The following is a 22,161-nucleotide window of genomic DNA, read 5'->3' as shown; positions in this document are numbered from 1 at the left end:
ACGTGCCCCTCGGAGCAACAACGGGTGGAATTCACCAGCCCCGAGAGCTGCTGCACTGAATCATCTCAATTACAGATTCTCTTGGATGCGATTTGGTGAAAGGAAAAAAAAAAGAGAGAAAAACACAACAAAAAAAAAAAAAAACAACAACCCATCCCTCTTCTTCCTCCTCCTCCTCCCCTGGGAAGGAGCGATGGCAGCATAAAAGGAGCTCTCCCAGCACGGGGCCAGACACAGCGCGAGTGGCACAGCCCCGGGCACCCTCCACCATGGCAGAGCCTTCGCTGCCCCTCTCCTTCCTCTGCCTCCTCGCCTTGTCCTCCGCCTGCTACATCCAGAACTGCCCCCGGGGCGGGAAGCGGGCGCTGGCCGACACAGCCCTCCGACAGGTAGGGGATGGATGGGAGCCTGGGGTGCGGGATGGGGCTCTGGAGGGGGCAGAGCGGCCCTGCGGGGTGCGGAGGCTCCTCGGCACCTGTTGGCACCACTGGCCGTGCCACACTCCCCGGAGCAGCGAGGGTTTTTTGGGATGGCTGGGGGACGTGCCCAAGGGTGAGTGGCGGAGGAACGAGCACCCGAAATGCTGTCGGCACCTCGAGGAGAAGCTCAAACTCGGCCGCAGCAAAGCATCCCGCTGGATGAGGGGAGCAGGGGGACAGGAGGACAGGACAGCGCGTGGAGAGGGGACAGGGAGGACATGAAGGGCAGTGGGGACCCCCCAAAGTCGGGCCAGCGCCGCAGCACGAGGTGGCAGGGACAAGACGGTTCACCCTGCGCCAGCGTGGCACCTCCAAGGGCTGGAAAGGGGGATGGTGGGGAGCTGCTTTCTAACACAAGAGAGTGTAGGGTCCACCCTGCAGATGGTCCGCCCCTTTTTTTTGGGGGGGGGGACACGGGGGATTCAGGCAGCTCCCTCCCGCAGTGCATGCCCTGCGGCCCCGGGAACAGAGGGAACTGCTTCGGGCCCGAGATCTGCTGCGGCGCCGAGCTGGGCTGTTACCTGGGCACGGCGGAGACGCGGCGCTGCGCCGAGGAAGACTATCTGCCTTCCCCCTGCCAGGCCGGGGGGCAGCCCTGCGGCTCCGGGGGCCGCTGCGCCGCGCCCGGGATCTGCTGCACCGCCGGTAACGGGGCTGCTGGGACCGCTGGGGTGGTGGGATGCAGGGTTTGGGGTGTCTGGGGACCACGAGGGGGTCACAGGGGCGTGGGGCAGAACTCAAGTTAAGCCTCGTCTGCTGTCGGGGTTTTCCCTTCCAAAGGGGAAACTGAGGCGGGGAGTGGGTGCGGTGTTGGCTCCGTTTGGAGGCATTTTTGGATAGTTGGATTCAGGGAAGATATAAGGAAGGAATTCTTGGCTGTGAGGGTGGGGAGGCCCTGTCCCAGGTTGGGCAGAGAAGCTGTGGCTGCCCCTGGATCCCTGGAAGTGTCCAAGGCCAGGTTGGACGGGGCTTGGAGCAACCTGGGCTAGTGGAAGGTGTCCCTGCCCATGGCAAGGTGTGGAACTGGATGATCTTTGAGGTCTCTGCCAACCCAAACCATTCCCTGATTCTAAAGGATGGGTCTCTAAAGGATGGGTCGGAACTCCTTCCCGACCCACCACCATAAGATTTTTCCCAGTCAGGCACATTCAGGCTCCCCAATGCACCAGGAAAAACCTCCTCGTCCAACCCCATTCCTGGTTAACGGGGAGGCACAAAACTGCAGCGCAAGCTGTGCGGGGGCCCCCGGCTGCCACCCACCCCTTCCCCACCCATAAAATAAACCACCCGGGGTGCTCAATAACCTGTTCCATCCCCACGTTTTGCCTCCCGCTGAAGACACATGCTCGATGGACTCCGCCTGCCCGGACGAGGGCGGGGACGGGGCTCAGGAGGAGGCGGAGAAGAACCTGACGGTGCTGGACGGCTCGGCTGGAGATCTGCTCCTCAAGCTCATGCACTTGGCGAACCGGCAGCAGCAGCAGGGCAAGCACCCCGTCCTCTGAGCCAGGGCATGGGGCGACCCCCCCTACCCTCACCAACCCCCCCATTCCGGCACTGTACATACAAGACCCAATAAAAGTCCTCGTGCACTGTGGTGGCTTCGTCCTGGGCGCTGGGGATGGGTCACGGGGGCTCCAGGGGACCTGTCTGGGGATCAAGGATGGGGGTGTTGTGGAGGGGTTTCATCCCCCTTCCCCAAATCCCCGAGGAGAACGGGTAGTTTGGCTCCCGTCTGCAGTGGTTTGGCTGAGCTGGGTGCAGGATTTGGCCTCGTTTTTGCAGCAGAAGCGCTCAGGCAGAGCTGGACTTTGGGATCTGGCCGTCAAGTCCCTCCCAGGACCCCCAGCAGCACCCAAGGGTGCTCAGCCTCCCAGCACCCCCAGCCCCGGGAGACTGGGGATGTCTGGGATGTGCCACCATCACATTACCTCTTGGCCAAGTCCCTCTTTGGGGCAGAGTCGGGGGCTTGTTGCCTTCAGGAACCAGCACATCATCTACTAGAAAATGATAAAAAGCAAGGAAAAGCACCCAACCCCCTCCCCCCCCAGAGCAGAAAGGTTTGGGCTCCCAGCTCCAAATACCCCCTTGGGCTGGTGACATCTTTCCCCACCATCGCTCACCAAACTGGTCCCCTCTGGACACCGACAGGCAGGATCAGTCTCCCCGTTATCCCACTGTCACCCCCTCAGATTTGGGGTACTGTTATCCCAACCCCCTCCCCACCCTCTCCCAGGTCTCTTACCCAGTGGGGTCCCTGCTCCGAGCTCTCTCCTGGCTGGGACTGGCCAGAGCACAGGGGACAGCTGGTCCTTTATAGCGTCCCCGAGGGAGGTGGCACCTCCGAGGAGGTGGAGCTCCCTGACACCAGTGGGATCCATCCTGCCAGTTCCCAGCACCTTGCAGGGGATGCAGGATTGATCCAGCCCCTGCTCCCTGCAGCCAGCACCTCATCCCAGTCCTGGGGATGTGGGCAAACCCAAATCACCCCAAAATCATTGGAAAAGGGGCCACACCAGCATGGACAGGGGGCTCCATGCTGAGATGAAGGAATTGGGCTGTTCAGCCCTGCCCTGGCACTCAGACTGTTCCCAGATGCGGGATGTGAACCCCAACATTCCCGAAGCACCGGGGACATGTGGCTGAGCCAGGATGATGCTCCAGCTGATGGAAGCCTCAAAATCAGGGTGTTGAGTCCCCGAAAGCACCAAGGGCTGATAATTGGTGGGTTTTTCTCCCACTTGTCTTCCCAGTACACATCTTGTGGGGGTCTGGGAACCCCCCGAGCAGCCGTAGGAGCTCCAGGATGGCAATTCCCCCCCTCCACCTTGTGCCGCAGCTGGAGCTGAGCTGCTGGGACAGCACACGGCAGGTGCTGAGCCCAATTTCCAACTCATTAACAAGGATCCCAGTGCCTGGCTTGTCCCCAGGGAGCAGGACTGACCCCGGGTGGGTGATGGGGACCTGGCCGCCCTTGTGCTGGACGCGCTAAGTGGCAGATTTGGAAGCAAAGCCAGAGGGATGGGAAAAGGTCACGGCTGTCGGGCTCTGGGCTGCCTAATTCCAAATTAAGCCAGTGCAGGGTAATGATCTTGATGGACAGAAAGTGTTGTCCACAGCAGGGAAATTTATTCAAGCTGGGAAAGCTCCTAATTGGGATAACAAAGGTGAGGGGCTGGGGCGAGCAGGACCCTGGGCGGTTGCGTCAGTCCTCAGTCTCATCCTCGGGAAGCCTTTGTGTGCTGATGGTGTGGTTCAGGGCAACACATCCCATCCCCATGTGCAGCTCCAAGGAGAAACAATGGGGAAGTTTGGGATTTCAGGTCTTTGCCCAGGAGGTCTGGTGTTTTCAAGTGGCTGTGGTGCTGCTGGGTGGGTGAGGATGGGCTGGGTGTCACCATCGTCCCAGAGCGGGACGAGCCCAGTGCTGAGCATCCCCCAAAGGCCAGGCAGGGGTGGGTGGACAGGACCAACAAGGGCATTTCCCACCCCACATCTTGTGGATGATCCCAGAGGAGGATATGGGTTCGCTTTTTACCCACCTGAAGGGATTTGAAGCCAAGGGAAGCACATGCCCCTCTCACCCTACTCCTGAGTGGACACATCCCACCTGCAGCTGCCTTCCTTCATCCCTACCCTCCCCATGCCAGAGGGGCTCCCAATAGGACATGGAGGGACATGCCACAGCTCAGCAGGGCTGAGCCCCAAGGGCCCTGAGCCCCAAACTCCATCGGCAGCCTCCGCACGTTCCCCCTGCAGCCGTCGGAGCCGTCACCGAGGAGCAAACCAACACCTTGGCCTTGCCCTCACGTCCTTGACCTCTGGCTATTAACCAAGCCCTCCGGTGTGGGAAGCAATGCCTTGTGGTTTTTAAGGAGCACGGGTGACGCTGGTGCCCAGAATCCCTAAGTAGGAGCGGGGACTATAAATACACAGGCAGTGGTTGGGATGAGCATCCAAAAAACTCTCCCCGTCCCGCCGCCATCATGTCCTGCAAGGCTCTGGCCCTCTGCCTCCTGGGGCTCCTGGCTCTCTCCTCTGCTTGCTACATCCAGAACTGCCCCATCGGGGGCAAACGCGCCGTCATGGACATGGAAATCAGGAAGGTAGGTCCTGGCGGGTTTGGAGCATCCTTAACCCCATCCTTCCCTTCTTCCCAACCTTCTTCCCCCTCCCCTCTCCCCCGAGCAGTGCCTGCCCTGCGGCCCCCGGAACAAGGGCCACTGCTTCGGGCCCAACATCTGCTGCGGGGAGGAGCTGGGCTGTTACCTCGGCACCTCCGAGACCCTGCGCTGCCAGGAGGAAAACTTCCTGCCCACCCCCTGCGAGTCGGGACACAAACCCTGCGGCAGCGGCGGGAGCTGCGCCGCCCCCGGCATCTGCTGCAGCACCGGTGAGTCCTGGGAACTCCCGGGATTCCTGTCACGGGGTCCTCGCACACCTGAGAGGGAATTCAGGGTTATTTAGGACAGTGGGAGAGGGGATGATGCCCAAGGGGATTGTCTTGGTCCCATCTATGTGTCAGTTCATCGCCCCTAAAAGCCAGGGCCACCCTGCTCTGGGCAGATTTTATCCTGATCCCAGGGAAGAGACATGAGACCCTTCAGGGAGGTTTTGGGGCAGGAGGGAAGCAGACAGCAACCTAATTTTGGGGGCTGAGCAAGTGCAGGATTCCCGTGGGGCATGGCAGCACTCCTGCGGGGTACAGCAACCCATGGCCCTTCTTGCTTTCATGAGTTTTCCAAAAATCCCAACCTCCTCCCTAAATTAAACTACCAGAGATCCCACTACCAATCCCAGGAAACGCCAGGGCACATGGTGGGAACATGAGATCATTAAAGCCCAGAACCACGGGGTCCCTGGGCACTGGTTTGGGGGGTCTCCAAGGGCTGTTTCAGGGAATTCTGGGCACTGGTCTGGGGGGTCCCTAAGGGCTGTTTCAAGGATCTCTGAGTGCTGGTTTGGGGGGTCCCTGGGGGCTGTTTCATGGGGGAGGGTTTGGGGTGTCTCTGGGGACTGTTTTGGGGGGTTTCTGGGGGCCACTTCACAGATCTGTGAGGACTGTTTTGGGGGGTCTGGTTTCCCACCACACTCCCCCCTCTCTCCCCTCACAGAGGGCTGTGGGACTGACTCATCCTGCGACCAGGAGATGCTGTTTGTGTAGCCCATCCAGGACAGAACCTGCAGGATCCTGTATCCATCCCGCTGTCCCAGCCTGGCCTCGGGCTGGGAACAGATGAGCTGAGAGCTGTGACTCAGCCTGGAGTGATGAGCTTAACTAGAAATAAAACTTGTACAGAAAAACAACCCTAAAAGAAGTCTGTGGCTTTTGTGTTCTTGCCTGGTTTAGGTGCGGGTTCGTGAGGAGAGAAAAAGACGTTTTTAGGAAAAGTGGAGGTAAAAAGCGAGGATTTCACGTCAATTATCTGAGGAAGGGAGGGCAGAGGGACCTGTGGTCAGTCAGTCTGGGCTCTGGCTGAACCTAAAAAGTTTTAGGGCAAAGCTGAGAGTCTGCAAGACCCCAACAACCCAGAACACCCGGAGTCATTACAGTTTGATCCACGTCTTCAACCCCAGGTGATGAGTAAAATAAGGTTGAAGGTAGGGAATAAGGAGACACCAAAAATTCCAGATCATCCAGACATATTTTCTCATTCAGCCACACCAAGGGATGTGCAAAGGAGGGTTCAAAGCGTGACCAGGGATGACAGGTCCCTCCAGCCCAGCAGAAATCAGGAGGAATAATTAATTCTTTCACCCAACAACAAAAAAAGAGGAGGGCCAGTGTTCTATAAAAATCCATTCAGCCCTCATTTCCCTTCGGAAGCATCCAGAGGGGCTGACAGCATGGAGCTGAGAGCCAAGATCTGCCTCCTGACTGCTCCTGCTTCTCTCCCCACATGCTGTGTGTGAAGGCAGGAGGGATCCAAACACGTGGGAGGTGGAATCACAGGCACAGCAACAGCCACACAGGGCTGAGCCAGGGAGCTGGAGCCTCCAACAAGCCCGAGTTTCCCCCTCGCCCCCCTTCCCGCCGGCGTTCGCCCTTCGGAAGCAGCACAGCCAGACCCCGCAGCCTTTCTCCACCACTTCCGTGGCCAATTTATACATTAAAAAGAAGAACTCCAGGTCTTCTGGGGAGGAGGCTCTGGGCACAAAAGCAGGCCAGGAGCCCCCTCCTGGGGCTGCTACGACAGCACCGTGCGCTTGACGACCCGCCCGTCCTTGTCGATGGCGAAGTTGTAGTTGCGCGGGTTGTCCAGGCACTCCTCGATCCGCGCGTCCAGGTTCTCGGGGGTGATGAAGCTTTTGGCTTCCTCCTGAACCAAGGACAAGCATTATACCCCCTCAGGATTATCCCTAGGGATTATTCCACCCCGTTCCCAGAGCTCTCGCTCGGCCTCTCTCCCATCCACGCGCTGTCAGCACCCCTGGAAGGCGCCAACACCTTGCTACCAGCTACACACTCTCCCAAGTGAAAGATCTCTGGAAAACAAGCCCACGGCTTCCACATGGCTCCCACGGGCTGTCAGCAAATCCCTCGCAGGGGCTGCTGGCAGCTTGTTCCCCAGGAGGCACCAGCTGCTCTTACCTGCAGCTGGAGAACCTCCTGCTCCTTCTCCTTCATGAAAGCCTCCATTTTCCTGGCCTGCTTCTCTGCGACCTCCAACTTCCTCCTCTTCTCTTCCTCTGCTTCTTTCCTGAGTCTCTCCTCTCTGCCAGACAGAAAGGAAACCAAAAAACCTGATGAACGAGGTGACACTCCCACCCTCAGGAGAGCAGGAAGCTGCCCAGAGCCCCTTAACTTGCCCCTCAGCCTCAAGAGGCGCAGGAAACGCTGCGATGGCAGATTTATTAAAAAAGGTCAAGATATAGGTCAAGGGTCTTCATAAAAATGAAGCCTGGCTCTAACTGAGGTTAGATCTGCACAAGCAGAAGCCAAAGCCATGCAGGGCAGTGGATCCCGCTGACCTTCGTGCCCGCTGCCGGGCATTCTCCTCATCATTCCAGGCCATCAGGCGCCGGTGCTCCTCCAGCAGCTCCGCGGAGTTCTCCCCACCCAGACGCTCCTCCCGCTTCTTCTGCAGCACCTCGGCCCTGAACTCGGCCCTGCAGGGAGGAGTGGAGGGCACTGAGCCCCTGCCTGCGGCTGGGAGCACTGAGGGTTTCCACAGCAGAGCCAGCCCCACCACCTTGTCCCACAGCGGTCCCAGTCCCACCATCCTGACTCTCTCCTGCCCTACACTGGTCCCAGTCCCACTACCACATCCTTTTCCTACCCCAGAGTATCCTGAGTCTATTTGTCTCTGTTCCAAAGTAGCCCAGATCCCCCAACCCACTCCTGCCCCGCAACCTGCCCTCTGCCTCACAGCAGCTCCAAATGGCCACAATCCCAACCTTCCCCTGCCCCACAACAACCCCTGAGCCCCATATCCAGCCCCCTGCCCCATACCCAGGGCCACAGCCAGACCCCCAACCCTCCCCTGCCCCAAAGCAACTCCATATCCCCCTGCCCAGTCCCCTGCCCTTACAGCCAGTCCCACTGTCCAGTCAGCTCTTCAACCCTACAGATGTCCCATACCCAGCCCCCTGCCCCAAATCCAGCTCTCCAACCTCCCACAGAAACCCCACAGCCCTATACTCAGCGTTCAGCCCCATCACCAGGCCCCTGACCCACACCAGCTCCATACCCAGAGCCATAGCCACAGCCCCCAAACTTTCCCCTATCCTACAATCCCATAACCAGCCCCCTGCCCCATACCCTATGTCTTACCCAGAGCCACAGCCAGCCTCCCAAACCCTACCTTGTCCCATAGCAGCCCCATACCCAGAGTCACATGCAGCCCCCTCAAACTTTCCCCAGCCCCACATCAGCCCCCCAGCCCCATACACAGACCCCTGTCCCATCCCCAGCCCAAACCTTCCCCTGTCTTAAAACCCCATAACCAGCCCCCATCCCCAGTCCCTTACCCAGACCCAAATCCAGCCTCCCCAAGCCCTCCCTTGCCCCACAGCAGCCCCATAGCCTCATAACCAGCCCCACACCCAGAGCCACAGCCAGCCCCCCAAGCCTTCCCCTGCCCCACATCAGCCCCCCAGTCCCATCCCCAGCCCCCTGCCCCATCCCCAGTCCCATACTCAGAGCCACATCCAGCCCCTCCAATCCTTCCCCAGACCCCCAGCCCCATACCCAGGTCCCTGCCTCATACCCAGCCCCATACCCAGCGCCACATCCAGCCCCTCCAAACCCTCCCGGGCCCCACATCACCCCCCTGCCCATACTCAGAACCACATCCAGCCCCCCCACATCAGCCCCCCGCCGATACCCAGAACCACATCCAGCCCCCCCACATCACCCCGCTGCCCATACTCAGAACCACATCCAGCCCCCCCACATCAGCCCCCCGCCGATACCCAGAACCACATCCAGCCCCCCAACCCCGCCCTGCCCCACCACCCCACGCCCACCCCCCTGCCCCGATCGCCCCCCAGCACCCCGACCCCCGGTACCGGAGAGCTCCGAGCACCAGGCGGTGCTGCCGGTACCGCTCCAGCACCACCAGCAGCTCCTCGGGGTCCACGGGCGGCGGCAGCTTCAGCCGCCCTGCCTTGGACTTGGCCGGGGGGTCGTGGCGGCTCTTGCGGCCCCGCGCCGGCACCACCCGCGGGGACCACCCGGGGCACAGCCCGGGGCAGGGGCCGTGTCCCAGTCCCGGTCCCGGTCCGGGTCCCAGCGGCAGGACCGGCACCGGGACCGGGACGGAGCCCAGTCGGCAGCGGCTGAGCGCCCGCAGCATGGCGGGGACACAGCGGCAGTGACGGCCCGGGAAGGGCGGGACGGAGGGAGCGGGGCCTGGCGGGAAATGGAGTGCGGGGAGGGCGGGACACACGGACACGGGCCCTCACGGGACAGGGAATGGAAACCCGTGGGACACGGACCTTCACGGGACAAGGAATGCATACCCGTGGGACACGGACCCTCACGGGACAAGGAATGCATACCCGTGGGACACGGACCCTCACGGGACAAGGAATGCATACCCGTGGGACACGGACCTTCACGGGACAGGGAACGGATACCCGTGGGACACGGACCCTCACGGGACAAGGAATGCATACCCGTGGGACACGGACCCTCACGGGACAGAGACACCTCCACAGGGGACATGGGTACCCACGGGCACCCAAGGGACATGGCACCCGAGGGACAGGGACACCCGTGGAGCAGGGACACATGTGGAGCAGGGACATCCACGGGACAGGGGCACCCCCACGGGACATGACACCCGAAGGACATGGGCATCCACGGGACAGGGACACTGGTGGAGCAGGGAAATCCCCACGGGACACGGACACCTTCCGTGGGACAGAGATACGCAGGGGACATGGACATACATGGGACATGACACCCGTGGGACAGGGACCTCCACGGCACAGGGGCACACGTGGAGCAGGGAAATCCCCACGGGGCACCGACACCCCCACGGGACACATACCTGTGGGATATGACACTCGTGGAGCACGGACACCCCACGGGACACTGACACCCTCCGTGGGACAGAGATACGTGGGGGACATGGACATACACGGGACATGACAGGGACAGGGACCTCCACGACACAGGGACACGCGTGGAGCAGGGACACCCCCACGGGACACCGACTCCCCCGTGGGACACAGATACCGGGGGGACACGGACGCCCCCACACTGGACATGGATACCCGAGCGACAAGGACACCCCCGCGGGATATGCACCCACTCCACGGGACACAGAGACCCCCGTGGGACAGTGATCCTGACTGGACACGGCCACCCCCGGGGAACACGGACCCCACTCCCTCAGGACGCGGACACTCCCCCAGGGGACAGGGACACCTGTGGGACACGGGCACCCACGGGAAAGGAACACCTCCCGTGGGACACGGCACCCCCACGGGACACAGCCCTCCCAAGAGACCCAACCCCCTCTTATTGCACACACACACACACACACGAGACACGGCCCCTCACGGGACACGAATTCCCCGCGTGGGGATGCGGCACCTCCCCGTGACGGAGCATCCCCACAGGACACGACAGCTCCCACGGGACACTCGTTATCGCCACGGCACATAGACACCCCCCCCACGAGAGACAACCCCCTCTCATCGCACACCCGTCCCTTCATGGGACACATCCCCCACGGGAGACACAGCCCCCACGGGACACGACATCCCCCACGGGACACGACATCCCCCACGGGACACATCCCACCCCACGCACACTTGTCCCCCCATCACACCGCCACACCAAACACTGTCCCCCGAGCACCATCACTCCGCACAGGTCCCCCCAGCCCCTTTATTCCCCACGGGGGGGTCCCGGTTCGCTCCCGCGTGGATCGGTGGGTCCGGTCAGGGGAGTAGCGCGGGCCCCTGCGGGAGGGGGATCGGTCAGTCCCGGTCCCGGGGACCCCCCCGGTCCCCCCGAGCCCCCCCAGCCCCGGCCCCGCTCACCGGCAGCGGATCCTCCCGACGGGGGGGACACGGAGGAGGGCGGCAGCGCCCGAGAGGGGCCGGGACCTGCGGGACAGCGACCGTGGGAAGGGGAGAGAGGGGACCTCCGGGATGAGGGGAAAAAGGGGGCATCACCCCCGGCGGTGGTTAATCCCGGGGGGGGAAATTCCAGGGTGGATAATCTGCGAGAGGGTAACGTGGGAGGGTAATTCGGGGGGAGGAGAAAATGGGGAGGGGGGGCGATAATCCCAGGGAGGAATAATCCAGGGGGGATAATCTGGGGAAGTGTAACCCAGGAAGGATAATCCGAGGAGAGGGAATAATCCAGGGAGGATGATTTGGGGAAGCGTAACCCGGGGGGGATAATATGGGAGGGGGTAGCTCTATGGGGGAGATAACCCGGAGGGAGTTAATTCTGGGGGAGGGATAATTGGGAAAGGGGGAATTATAACCCCCCCCAGGGATGATAATTCCGGAGGAGAGGGAACACACGGAGAGGTGTAATCTGGGGGTGGAGGATACTGCGAGGGGGGGCAATTTGGGGGGAGAGATAATTGTGGGAGGGGGGATAATCAGAAGGGGGGATAATGGGTGGAGAATGATTTGGGGAAGTGAAGCCCCGGGGGGATATTATGGGGGGGTGGGATAAATCCTTGGGGGGAGGGAGTGTAAATCTGAGGCGACAGGGGGATATAAACCCTAGAGGAGATAATTGGGTGGGAGAGGTGACTGCAGGGGGGATAAATCCAAGAACTCGGAGAGGAGATAATCGCGGGAGGGGGGCGTAGTTGTGAGGGGGAATAATCCAGGGAGGATAATCCTGGGGGACTGTAAGCCTAGGAGCGGGGTGTTTTACCCCGGGGGCTGGGTTACAAACCTTGGGCAGGGTGACGACTCCAGGGCAGGGTGACACGGGATCACTTTTGGAGGGGCGGAAATCACCCCCATGGGATAGGAAAAGACTTGGAGGGGGACGAACCGGGAGACACACCCTACCTGGAGGTTCGGGGGGGTCCGGAGGTCCCGCTTGCCCCCCGGGTACCAGCCGTGGGACCAGTGCTGGGCGGGGGCGCGGGGCAGGGCACAGCTCAGCACCAGCAGCGCCAGCAGCAGCAGCGACCCGCGGGGAGCCATGGCCGGGGGGCTGCGGGGGCACAGGGGGCCCTGTCCCACCGGCACCCGCCCCGGGGGCACCCCGGAGGGCTGCGGAGGGCGAGGGGGCTTGGGAGGGGTGGAGGGATGAGCCCCCATGGGGTGGTTTGGGTCCTGCAAAGATGGGAACCCCAGGGGTTGTGTGGGAGGAGGGGGTGAGTACTTCGGGGGGTGGTGGTTTGGGATGGAAGAGTGAAAAGGATGGCCCAGCATCTCTTTGGGGTGGGTTTGGGATGGAGATCCAAAGGGGATGAGCATCCACGGGTGCTGCCTGGGGTGGGTTTGGGGGTAGAGATGTGGAAAGGGTGAGCACCCATGGACGTGTCTTGGGATGGAGATCAGAGGGGATGATCCAACATCTTTTTGGACTGGGTTTGGGATGGAAATCTGGAGGGAATGAGCACCCATGGGTGCTCCCTGGGGTGGGTGTGGGGATGGAGATCCAGAGGGAATGAGCCCCCATGGGTGCTCTTTGGGGCTGGAGAAGCCAGGGGGGCTTGGCACCCCGTGGTGCTGCTGGGATTCGGGTCCAGCATGGACACCCCCCCATGGGTGCTATTGGGGTCTGATTAGGGGTGAGCAGGACCACCCACCCCGGGGTGAACCCCCCTCCCAGGGCCGGGGCAGCCTCACCTGGCTGGGCAGGTGCCGGTGGCTGGAGTAGTGACCAGTGGCTGGAGTGGTGACCAGAGCAGTGGCTGGAGCAGTGGCCGGAGCAGTGGCTGCCCAGGCAGGCACCGCTATTTGAAGGGCTCGGTGACAGTGACGTCGGCCCGGCCACTGCTCCCCCGGGGACCAAGGGATGGCATCGTCCTCCCCGTGCCAGTGTCCAACACCTCCTCCTTCCCAAACCCCCCTGGCCCTGCAGGACAGCACCTGACACCCCTTTTTTGGAGAGGTCTGAACACTGCTCCCCGGTGCAGCTCATCACTCAGGGTGGGGTCCCCCCAGAATGGGCTCATTTCCCGATGGGAAAGGGGTGGATCCGGCCCGGATGGTTCCTTTGCAGCCCCCAGGATGCTCTTGGAGAAGGGAGGGGAGTAAATCCTCTGTGCATCAGTTTCCCCCATCCCAGCCCCAATTTCCCCAGTTGTCCCCCCATTTCAGGCTCATCACCCCCAAATCCAGGCTGGATTCTGGCAATGGCCATGCAGCCCAATGCTCCCAGTTCCAAGGATGCCATGGAGCCCAGGAAGGGGATTTAGGCAGGATCTGGCCCTGGATTATCTCTGACAGCTGCTCATGTCTCTGCTATTTGCAGTTGGATGCAGGATGGGGCCAGGGCAGATGCTGTGGTGAAAGGTCACGGCAGCTCCCCAGATCCCAAAATTTGCCCTATCCATCCAGAGATCTTAAAAATGAAGAAAAAAAAGGGGAAAAACCTCATTACTAGCAGCAGGAAGCATCCAGAATCCACTGGGTAGTGGGATGGAAGGACTTGTTGGGGTAGTCCCTGTGTGGAGAATGCAGGGGGGATGAGTGCAGCCCCCCTCTCCCAGGAGGGACCTCTTTTCTTTTGAGGTCACCACATTTATTTCTGAGTGTCACTGGCAGCTTTGGCCCAAAGTCTCCCAAATTCAGGAGCTGGAGTTGATCAGCAATGGGATGAAACTGGGGTTCATGAGGGGGTACGAGGTGATGGAGCAGGGCAAGTTCTGGGGCGTGTTTTGGGTTGCTGGGGGTATTTTGATTGCTGGAGGGGTCCCCCTGCCTGTGTGCCTCCACCAACCTCCCCTGTGAACCCTGCCTGGATGTAAAAGCTGGAAAACTTGGATACTCTGGCTCATGGGCTGTTTTTTTCCCATGTTTTCCTACATTTCAACCCCATCCCCCGAGTCCTGGGGTATCTCGGGGCAAGGCTGTCACCATTCCTGGGCCCTGCCACCCACCCTGTGCTCCCTGTCACTGTTTTGGGAGTCCAGCCAAATCCTTCAGGGGAAGCTTCCACTCCAAACCAGTTCTCCCAGTGCCTGCAGAGGCGATGGAGCTCCCCCAGCTAACCTGGGCACGGTGCCCCTGACTGCAGGAGGAAAAAAAAGGAAGGTGTTTCCCCAGACACCCCTTTTTAACACAAAAAAATAACCTCAAATTAACCTGGTTTTTTAATATAGAAGTGCTGTACCCCTAGTCCTCAGGACTTTTCTTGACTCTCTGGACTCTTCTTGAAAGAGGGCAGGTTTATACTGGATATTAGGAAAATTTTTGACTGTGAGGCCCTGGCACAGGTTGCTCAGAGGAGCTGTGGCTGCCCCTGGATCCCTGGAAGTGTCCAAGGCCAGGTTGGACAGGGCTTGGAGCAACCTGGGCTACTGGAAGATGTCCCTGCCCATGGCAGAGGGCTGGAACTGGATGGTCTTTAAGGTCCCTTCCAACCCACACCCAAACCATTCCATGTTTCCATAATCTCTTGGGATACCAGGAGAAATAATCTGACAGCCCCTCCAGCACCTGGGGATGGAGCTCACCTGGTCCCATTCCAGCCCCAATTCCTGGTCTAAAATCTGGCCCCAAACTCACAGGCCTTTCCTTCAAGGAGCAAAAATTCTTTTGTTTTTCTGGCGTTTGCTTTTTTTTTGGGTTGAAATCCCAACATTTGGGTACTACTGTGGCTGTTAGTTTCTAAACCAGCAGCACATCATGGCCTGACCCTGAAGGAGGAAACTTTTTGGCTTTTCATACAAAAATAAGGATATTTATATATATACACACACACAGAATAAGCTTTTTTCTTTTTTTTTTCTCCTTTTTTTTTTTAAGAGCTGACCAGCAGAAAAATGTGAAACCATTTCCCTGCAGGTTTGGAAAAGCTTGTGCTGGTGGGGTTGTGGGGGATTGGGTTTTGTTTTCAGATGAGATCCAGGATATATATGTTTTTCTTCTTTTTCTTTTTTTTTTTTTTTTAAAAAAAAGGCTTTACTCCCTCAAGAAAAAAAAAAAAAAAAAAAGATTTACAAAGAAAATAACAGCCTGTATCAACTCTCCAGAAGAGAGATGGTGTGACAATATTAATCCAAACATCACGCTATTTAATTCCCCAATAAAACATTGGAAAAAAAGGAGCCAACAGTATCTGCACTAACACTTTGCTACATATAAAATCTCCAGCTAATATGAAGCTTATGGTACCAACCTCTAAAACAGTTAAGATATATACACATAGGTTTTTTGTTTGTGGTTTTTTTTTTTGGGGGGAGGGGTATATTAACAAACAGAATATTACAAAATATTAAAGAAGGCAACTCTTCTGTCATTTGTTTGGGGTTGTGTGTGGATTTTTGTTCCTGGTTTTTGTTTTGTTGTTTTTTTCTTCACTTGAAGTTGGCGTAGTCTGAGAAGGCGTCGATGTATTCCTGCACCACCTTGTAGCAGAATTCGTACTGTTCCTGTGGGATTCGGGGAGAGAATGGTGTTAGGCCAGGAAAATCCACATCTCAGACATCATTTGAAGCTTCGTGCTCTTTGGCAAGCTGGGACCACGCATGGCCAGGTGTCCTCAGCTGGATTCCCACCCGTGAGGTTCCCACCTCCTTTGTGACCCCCCAAACCCATCCTCCTTGCTGAGGTGCCAACAGCAAAAGAAACTCTCTGCTTTCTGCTTCCTCTCTCAAGTCCTATTTTGACCCCAAAAGAGTTTTTTCCCACATCCCTGATCATCCTTGCAAACCCCTCTGGCAAGACCTCATCCAGCCCTGCCTGCTCCAACCCTCCCTGTGTGCCCAAGCCTGTGCCACAGCCACTCCAGGACAGTGTTCCAGGTTCCTGGAGCCCGTAAATATGGGACTGTGGTTAGGGGTGTCTCCAACGAGGCTCCTACAGCTCCTCTTAGTGCTCAAAAGGCGCTTGATGCCTTCAGCATCATCTTCCAGATGCCTTAACAAGAGGAAGGGCAGACACCCCCTGGCACATCTCCATAGAATCATGGAATCCTAGAATGGATTGGGTTGGAAAGGACCGTAAAGACCATCTCCAACTCCCTGCCATGGGCAGGGACACCCTCCCACTAGACCAGGTTGCTCAGAGCCCTGTCCGACCTGGCCTTGGACACTTCCAGGGATGGGGAATCCACAACTTCCCTCATGGAGAGGGAAAACCTTGAACCAGGGAGGTTTCTGCTCAACACTGAGCCCCCAGCCCACCCTTGCTGAGGTTTTGATGTGGCAGGAGGCCCTTACCAGTGTCTGCACCATGTGTGGCCTCTGTAGTCTTAAACTCTTCACTGTCTGAAAGACGTCCAGGATCGCCTCTGCCTTCACTCTCTCCAGGACAGTGCTCAGCGCACAGAAGGTGCCCGTTCTTCCTGCTCCAGCACTGGGAAAGAAAAACCAGAAGGTGAAGGAAAACGCCTGTCCTGACCCTGTTGGCTTTGCTCAGGGCACAATCCGTAGGGGAAGCGCCGGAGAACTGGCAGAGCCAATGGTGCTGCCCCAGCCTCTCCCAGTATATCCAGGACGTGCTTTGGGGCTCTGACCATCTCCCAAGCTCCTGGTCCCTTTGGAGGGGTGTCCAAGCTGCTCCAGCACTTTACCTGCAGTGCACAGTGATGGGGTGGTTGCCAGACTGCTGCTGCTGCTTCTGCACCGCTGCAATGATGTTGATCATCCCCTTCCCGTCCCCGGGGATCCCGACTTCTGGCCAGCCGTGGAAATGGAACTGCCGGATCTGCCGGCTCTTGTTTTCCTGGTGGGAGAGCACAGCTCGAGGTCAGGCACAGTTGGTGGGAGATCTGCACCAAGGAACCCACCAGCTCGGGGCTTTGGGAGAACCATCCATGTGGGGGAAAGCTGCTGGCAGAAGGGTGGCATTCCCGTGGCACGGAGCAGGGCAGGTGTGGGGAATGGGGAGCAGGAGGGAGGCCGGGTCCAGGTGGGAAGAGGGATGAGGTGGAGGAGGGTGAGGGCTGCTGAGTGGCAGCAGGGCAGAGGGCAGGATAGGAACTCTCAGGGGTGTCATCACCCCTTTGGGATGACGGGGTGATGATGGAGCGGAAGAAACGCCAGCAAGGGCTCATGGCAGTCAAACCCAGGAGCACCCAGAGCTCCCCAGGACAGGATCCAGACTCTCACCCTGGTGTTTGTCACCAGCAGGTCCCGCACCGTGTAGCTCTCACACTCCTCCTCTTTCTTCAGCTCCACAGTGATGTCTCCGTAGGACACGGAGCCGTCAGACGGCCAGTACTGGGCACACTTCTCCTGAGGAAGCATCACAGGGGGAAGACAGGGTGAGCACCCCGTATTTTTCCAAAGGGATTGGACAGAGGAGTCTTCTGGGGCCTGCAGCTGCCCAAAACCAGGTGGGATCCCAGACTCCCAGAATCACAGACTGGTTTGGGTTGGAAGGGACCTTAAAGACCATCTCATTCCAACCCCCTGCCACTTCTTTATTTTGCTGGTGTTTGATGCAGCTGTTCCTGGGAGCTTACCTGGCCTCTCTCCTCCAGCTCTGTTAGCATCACTATGGAGCAGGATTTCCACTCCCAGATCATCCTCCAGAAGTCCTCTATCGTGTGCTGCAGCGGCCCTTGGCTGGCGATGTAGGAATCCTTCTGGCGATAACCCTGAAATTCGGGAACAGGGTTAGTGGTGAACTGGAAGCACCTGGATGCCAGGAGCAGCAGGAGGAATGCTTTTGGACATGATTGGGTTGCCAAGTTGAGGGAGGATCATATCCCCTACACATGCCCTACTTTATCCATTCAGGGAAGAATGATTTGGGTTTCCAGCAAGCTTAAGCAATATTGCAAACTCTGAGTGCCTTGCCTAAGCTCCAGGTATTCAGGTATGATTTTTACTGGGGAATTTTTGGAAGAAGTAAGCAAAACTAAAAGGAACTAGATGATCTTTAAGGTCCCTTCCAACCCAAACCGTTCTATGACCTATGGAAACCAGCAGGAAGTCTGGGTGACTCTGGCTCTTCCACAGCCACAAAGTGTTTCTGTTTCCAATCCCCTCTGATGTTCCCCTGTGCCCTCACTGCAGACTGTGACTAAAGATGCTTCGTCATTTGGAGTTTGTCATTGAAGCAAAGTTCAGCAGAGGCAGGAAATTGAATCCTCAACCAAAATTGCTTATGTGTTTTGGAAGCTTTCTGCTCTGGAGGCACAACAAGGCAGCTGTTCCCGCAGCCAGAGCCACCCGCAGGGATGCAGCAGAGGAGATTTCAGGGAGCAATTAATTGGGGAAGTTAGAACTGGGAATAAACTGGTTTTAGTGGATCAACCCATGGCAGTGATTGCCTTTTGGGAGAAAAAAAAACCCCTGCCATTAGGAGATGAAAGTAGAAATTGGGCTGGGAAAGAGCAGGGTCTGTCACTTGGCCAGCACTGCATGAAGATAAATATTCATCTGAGCTGTCTCCCTGGAGCCTCCAGGATTGCTCAGGAGAAAAGGATGTGCAATCACTTACCTCCTTCCCAGAGTGAGGAAAGCACTTAACCTCTCTGCCTCCCCTCCTCCCATCACCCAGACAGGTATAATGGGATTGACCTGGTTCTCCTCAAGGGTTTTGGGATCGTGTATTGCTCCATTACCTAATCTAGCGGATGTTTTCTGACCAAATGACCAGTGCTGTATCATTTCCGTGGATACGTGCGTGGATACACTTCTCCACAGCCATCAGCAGAGCCCAGAGGTGCAGAAGTGAGCCCAGGACTTGGAGGCTCTGCTCAGGCTCCAGCTCTCTGCTCCCACCAGCCGTGGGACACGAGGAGCTGGGAATACTGAGGGGTTTCTTGGAGACAGAAACCAGCACCATCCGGTAACACAAAAGCAAAGTCAAGTGGAAGGAGCCTTATGAAACTCAGAGAAGGAGTGTTTGGGACAAATCCTTCCCCCAGGAAGCAGCCTGAGGTGAAGTTTCCACTAGGAGAAGATGGAGAGGGGAGTAAAGAAGACTCACGTCAATGAAGGAAGCGTTTACGTAGTCTGTGTTCTCTTCACCTCTCTTCACTGGAATGATTACTCGGTTGAACTCATCTGAAAGAGAACAAAATGATCTGAGATTTGGGGAACTCCTTCAAATCACAACTCCTGGATAACCAACCTTTAGCTGAGAAGTCACCGAGGGCTAAGTGGGAGACAGAGATAAGGGAAGGGGAGCCCTGTGCTTACAGCACCTGACTGGGACAAGGACAGTCAGCTCCACCCTCTGCCATGCCCTGGTTTGGGGAAGGAGAAGGGGATGCTGAGCACTCCAGAAGGACCTGCTCAGCTTTGGTACTCCTTTCCCCTCAAGGCAGAAAGCCTTGGCAGCAGAAACCAGCTGGCAGGGCCACACACAGCTGGTTGCCCATCTGTCCACACAAATCTTGGGTATCTCCAAGGATGGAGACTCCTCAACCTCCCTGGGCAACCTGTGCCAGTGCTTGGTCATTCTCACAGTCAAAACGTGCTCCCTGACGTTCAGAGGGACCCTCCTGTGTCTCAGTGTGTGCCCATTGCCCTTTGTCCTGTCACTGGGCACCGCTGGGGAAGAGCCTGGCTCCATCCTCTCTGTACCCTCCCTGCAGGTGTTGATGGACTTTGATGAGACCCCTGGAGCCTTCTCTTCTCCAGGCTGAGCTGTCCCAGCTCCCTCAGCCTTTCCTCACAGCAGAGGTGCTCCAGTGCCTTCCCTGGGCTCTCTCCAGTCTGTCCCTGTCCCTCTGGTACTGGGGAGCCAGAACTGGACCCAGTGCTCCTGGTGTGGCCTCACCAGTGCTGGGCAGAGGGACAGGACCCCCCTCCCTCGACCTGCTGGCACTGCTGTGTCTCTCACAGCCCAGGACACCACTGTCCTTTGTCACAAGGGCTCGTTGCTGGCTCAGGGTCAGGTTGGTGTCCACCAGGACCCCCAGGTCCTTTCCTGCCAAGCTCCTTCCCAGCAGGGTCGCCCCAGCACAAACTGGTGCCTGGGGTTGCTCCTCTCTGGGGGCAGGACTTGGCACTTTTCCTTGAGGAACATCATGAGGTCCCTGTTGCCCCGTTTCTCCAGCCTGACTCCTGTCCCCACACCCACTGGACACGCAGACAAACCAGCCTTACATGGAATTATCTGAAGCACCCTGTTCTTCTTCATGTTTGCTGGCAAGTTGCCCGTTCTCATCTTGTCGTTCTGGATTTTGATTGAAGTGAGCTTCTGCAGGGGAAGGAGCAGAGCAGAGGCAGGTTTTAGAGCCACCCAGAGCCAGGCAAACACGTGCTGGTCCCTGTGGTCCAGCACCATCCCACTGGCTCCCATCAGGACAACAGTCACACTCACCTTAAACTCCTCTTCCAGCCCGTTGCTGCTGGTCCCTGGCACTTTGTTGTAGATCTTCTGGAGGTGGATCTCTAAGGAGGTCACCTCCAGCTCCGTGTCACCGTAGAGATAGTGCTCCAGAAGTGCTTGGTATATAAACACATACTGCATCTGCAAGGGTTGCAGGGAGAAGCTGTCAGCCCCTGTTCCATGCCCAGGGAGCACATCCTGGTGCCCGTGCACATCTTGGATGCAATCCCACCACCCCACTACCCCCCCCTGTGCTCCCTGAGACCCTAGGAAAGTGAGGGACAATCTTCCTGCCACTAAATGGGGACTGGGACCTTATTTGCTGCACCAGGCAAAGCTAAAGGGACCCCAAATGTTATCCAAGTCTGGAGAAAAGGAGGCTCAGGGGGGCAGGGGAGACCTTCTTGCTCTCCACAACTCCCTGACAGGAGGGTGGAGCTAGGGAGTGTTGGGCTCTGGTCCCGGGGAACAACGGACAGGAGGAGAGGAAATGTCCTCAAGTTGTGCAAGGGGAGGTTTAAGTTGGATACTGGGGAAAATTCCTTCATGGAAAGCATTGTCCAGCCCTGGCACAGCTGCCCAGGGCAGTGTTGGAGTCCCCATCCCTGGAGGGATTTAAAAGCCGTGTGGATGTGGCACTCGAGGACATGGGTCAGTGGTGGCCTTGGCAGTGCTGGGGGAATGGTTGGACTCAGTGGCCTTAAGGACCCTTCCAACCTAAATGATTCCATGATTCTGGGAAGGGGATTAAAAAAGGCAGGACCCAGTAAAGGGCTCACTTGACACAACACCCACCGAAAACGAGGGATGATGCTCAACCCTCATGCAGGCTTCGGTTGCATGATGGAAATCCAACCCCAGAGCAGAGCCCAGGAAGAGTGGCAGCCCCACACTTACGTCTGTCTGTACCATCTGGCAGCGCTGAGCCCGGATCCGGCTCACGAAGCCGTAAACATCCACCTTCCTCTCCGCGTGCATCATGTCCAGCATGGCATCGATGACGATGAAAGTGCCCGTGCGTCCCACCCCGGCACTGCAAGGCAAGGGACAGCCCGTCAGGGCAGCGGGCCTAGGGGCCCTTGGAGGGCAGTCAGGAGCGAGCCAGACACTCCCCAGCCCTGAGCAAACACCTCAATGTCTGTCTGGGAGATGGGAGAGGTCCTGGTGTTCACTGCACTCCGGGTTTGGCAGCTTCTCCAGTGACCGCAACGGAGTGTGTGACAGGCTGGGAGAGCTGGGGGTGTTAGCCTGGAGAAGAGAAGGCTCAGGGGAGACCTTAGACCCCTTCCAGTGTCTAAAGGAGCTCCAAGAGAGCTGGACTTTAGGGTGGTGAGGCCCTGGCACAGGTTGCTCAGAGGAGCTGTGGCTGCCCCTGGATCCCTGGAAGTGTCCAAGGCCAGGTTGGACGGGGCTTGGAGCAACCTGGGCTAGTGGAAGGTGTCCCTGCCCATGGCAGAGGGGTGGAATGAGACAATCTCTAAGGTCCAGAGTCCTAATAGGCTGCCTGTTCCTACCAGCTGCCTGATGCTCCGTCCACTCAACCTCCACCACATGAAGATGAGCCCATGGGGAGGCCTTGGCTCTTAATGGGAACTCAACCATTAAGGAGAAGAAGAATGAGGCCAGCAGACACTGTGGAAAGAGGCAGCCCTTGTGTCAGCTGCCTCACAAGAAAGAATGAAAGATGGACTTGGGAGGCTGTAAATATAACCACCTTGGCCTTTAACTGTGGGGTTTCCCCATATTGAAGTGTGGAAGCCCCTGTGGCTCCCCCAGGCTTGCTGAAACC

The 22,161-nt window shown here is 58.1% G+C and overlaps 4 protein-coding genes across 7 annotated transcripts in view; 2 read left to right on the top strand and 2 right to left on the bottom strand.

Moving 5' to 3' along the window:
* The first annotated feature begins 229 nt into the window (after positions 1-229).
* On the top strand, positions 230-2,076 carry LOC135413632 (vasotocin-neurophysin VT). Its single transcript, XM_064653563.1, has 3 exons — positions 230-389; positions 923-1,124; positions 1,818-2,076. Exons 1-3 carry the CDS (start codon positions 270-272, stop codon positions 1,982-1,984), a joined length of 489 nt encoding a protein of 162 aa, XP_064509633.1. The 5' UTR covers positions 230-269; the 3' UTR covers positions 1,985-2,076.
* A 2,354-nt stretch (positions 2,077-4,430) lies between these two features.
* LOC135413634 (neurophysin 1-like) lies at positions 4,431-5,786 on the top strand. Its single transcript, XM_064653573.1, has 3 exons — positions 4,431-4,585; positions 4,671-4,872; positions 5,594-5,786. Exons 1-3 carry the CDS (start codon positions 4,466-4,468, stop codon positions 5,641-5,643), a joined length of 372 nt encoding a protein of 123 aa, XP_064509643.1. The 5' UTR covers positions 4,431-4,465; the 3' UTR covers positions 5,644-5,786.
* A 770-nt stretch (positions 5,787-6,556) lies between these two features.
* On the bottom strand, positions 6,557-12,826 carry LOC135413635 (small ribosomal subunit protein mS26-like). Its single transcript, XM_064653575.1, has 6 exons — positions 12,762-12,826; positions 11,984-12,120; positions 8,991-9,168; positions 7,452-7,589; positions 7,072-7,195; positions 6,557-6,799 (listed from the first exon to the last, which is right to left on the bottom strand). Exons 2-6 carry the CDS (start codon positions 12,108-12,110, stop codon positions 6,668-6,670), a joined length of 699 nt encoding a protein of 232 aa, XP_064509645.1. The 5' UTR covers positions 12,111-12,120; positions 12,762-12,826; the 3' UTR covers positions 6,557-6,667.
* Positions 12,827-15,133: 2,307 nt separating this feature from the next.
* PTPRA (protein tyrosine phosphatase receptor type A) overlaps positions 15,134-22,161 on the bottom strand; it is a 117,328-nt gene continuing 110,300 nt past the window's right edge. For all 4 annotated transcript variants that reach the window (XM_064653556.1, XM_064653554.1, XM_064653553.1 and 1 more), the window contains 9 exons: positions 21,270-21,405; positions 20,364-20,513; positions 20,147-20,240; positions 19,023-19,099; positions 17,548-17,682; positions 17,192-17,317; positions 16,654-16,805; positions 16,301-16,436; positions 15,134-15,511 (listed from right to left, as the gene is read on the bottom strand). In XM_064653556.1, the coding sequence (XP_064509626.1) occupies positions 15,437-15,511; positions 16,301-16,436; positions 16,654-16,805; positions 17,192-17,317; positions 17,548-17,682; positions 19,023-19,099; positions 20,147-20,240; positions 20,364-20,513; positions 21,270-21,405 (1,081 nt within the window). In that variant the 3' untranslated portion in view covers positions 15,134-15,436. The remainder of the gene's footprint in view (positions 15,512-16,300; positions 16,437-16,653; positions 16,806-17,191; positions 17,318-17,547; positions 17,683-19,022; positions 19,100-20,146; positions 20,241-20,363; positions 20,514-21,269; positions 21,406-22,161) is intronic.

Source organism: Pseudopipra pipra, chromosome 4 (assembly GCF_036250125.1).
Source record: "Pseudopipra pipra isolate bDixPip1 chromosome 4, bDixPip1.hap1, whole genome shotgun sequence".
Taxonomy (NCBI): domain Eukaryota; kingdom Metazoa; phylum Chordata; class Aves; order Passeriformes; family Pipridae; genus Pseudopipra; species Pseudopipra pipra.
This window is presented reverse-complemented; position numbering and strand designations above follow the sequence as displayed.

What these genes read in the sequence shown, in the direction of transcription:
- LOC135413632 (XM_064653563.1), top strand. Translation starts at nt 270, where the DNA reads ATGGCAGAGCCTTCGCTGCCCCTCTCCTTCCTCTGCCTCCTCGCCTTG. An exon ending in CCGACACAGCCCTCCGACAG is followed by an intron (nt 390 to 922) that starts GTAGGGGATGGA and finishes TCCCTCCCGCAG; the next exon opens with TGCATGCCCTGCGGCCCCGG. An exon ending in CGGGATCTGCTGCACCGCCG is followed by an intron (nt 1,125 to 1,817) that starts GTAACGGGGCTG and finishes CTCCCGCTGAAG; the next exon opens with ACACATGCTCGATGGACTCC.
- LOC135413634 (XM_064653573.1), top strand. Translation starts at nt 4,466, where the DNA reads ATGTCCTGCAAGGCTCTGGCCCTCTGCCTCCTGGGGCTCCTGGCTCTC. An exon ending in TGGACATGGAAATCAGGAAG is followed by an intron (nt 4,586 to 4,670) that starts GTAGGTCCTGGC and finishes TCCCCCGAGCAG; the next exon opens with TGCCTGCCCTGCGGCCCCCG. An exon ending in CGGCATCTGCTGCAGCACCG is followed by an intron (nt 4,873 to 5,593) that starts GTGAGTCCTGGG and finishes CTCCCCTCACAG; the next exon opens with AGGGCTGTGGGACTGACTCA.
- LOC135413635 (XM_064653575.1), bottom strand. Translation starts at nt 12,110, where the DNA reads ATGGCTCCCCGCGGGTCGCTGCTGCTGCTGGCGCTGCTGGTGCTGAGC. An exon ending in GCGGGACCTCCGGACCCCCC is followed by an intron (nt 9,169 to 11,983) that starts CGAACCTCCAGG and finishes GCCCCTGCCCCG; the next exon opens with GGCTGTGCCCCGGGTGGTCC. An exon ending in AGGAGGTTCTCCAGCTGCAG is followed by an intron (nt 6,800 to 7,071) that starts GTAAGAGCAGCT and finishes TCCTTGGTTCAG; the next exon opens with GAGGAAGCCAAAAGCTTCAT.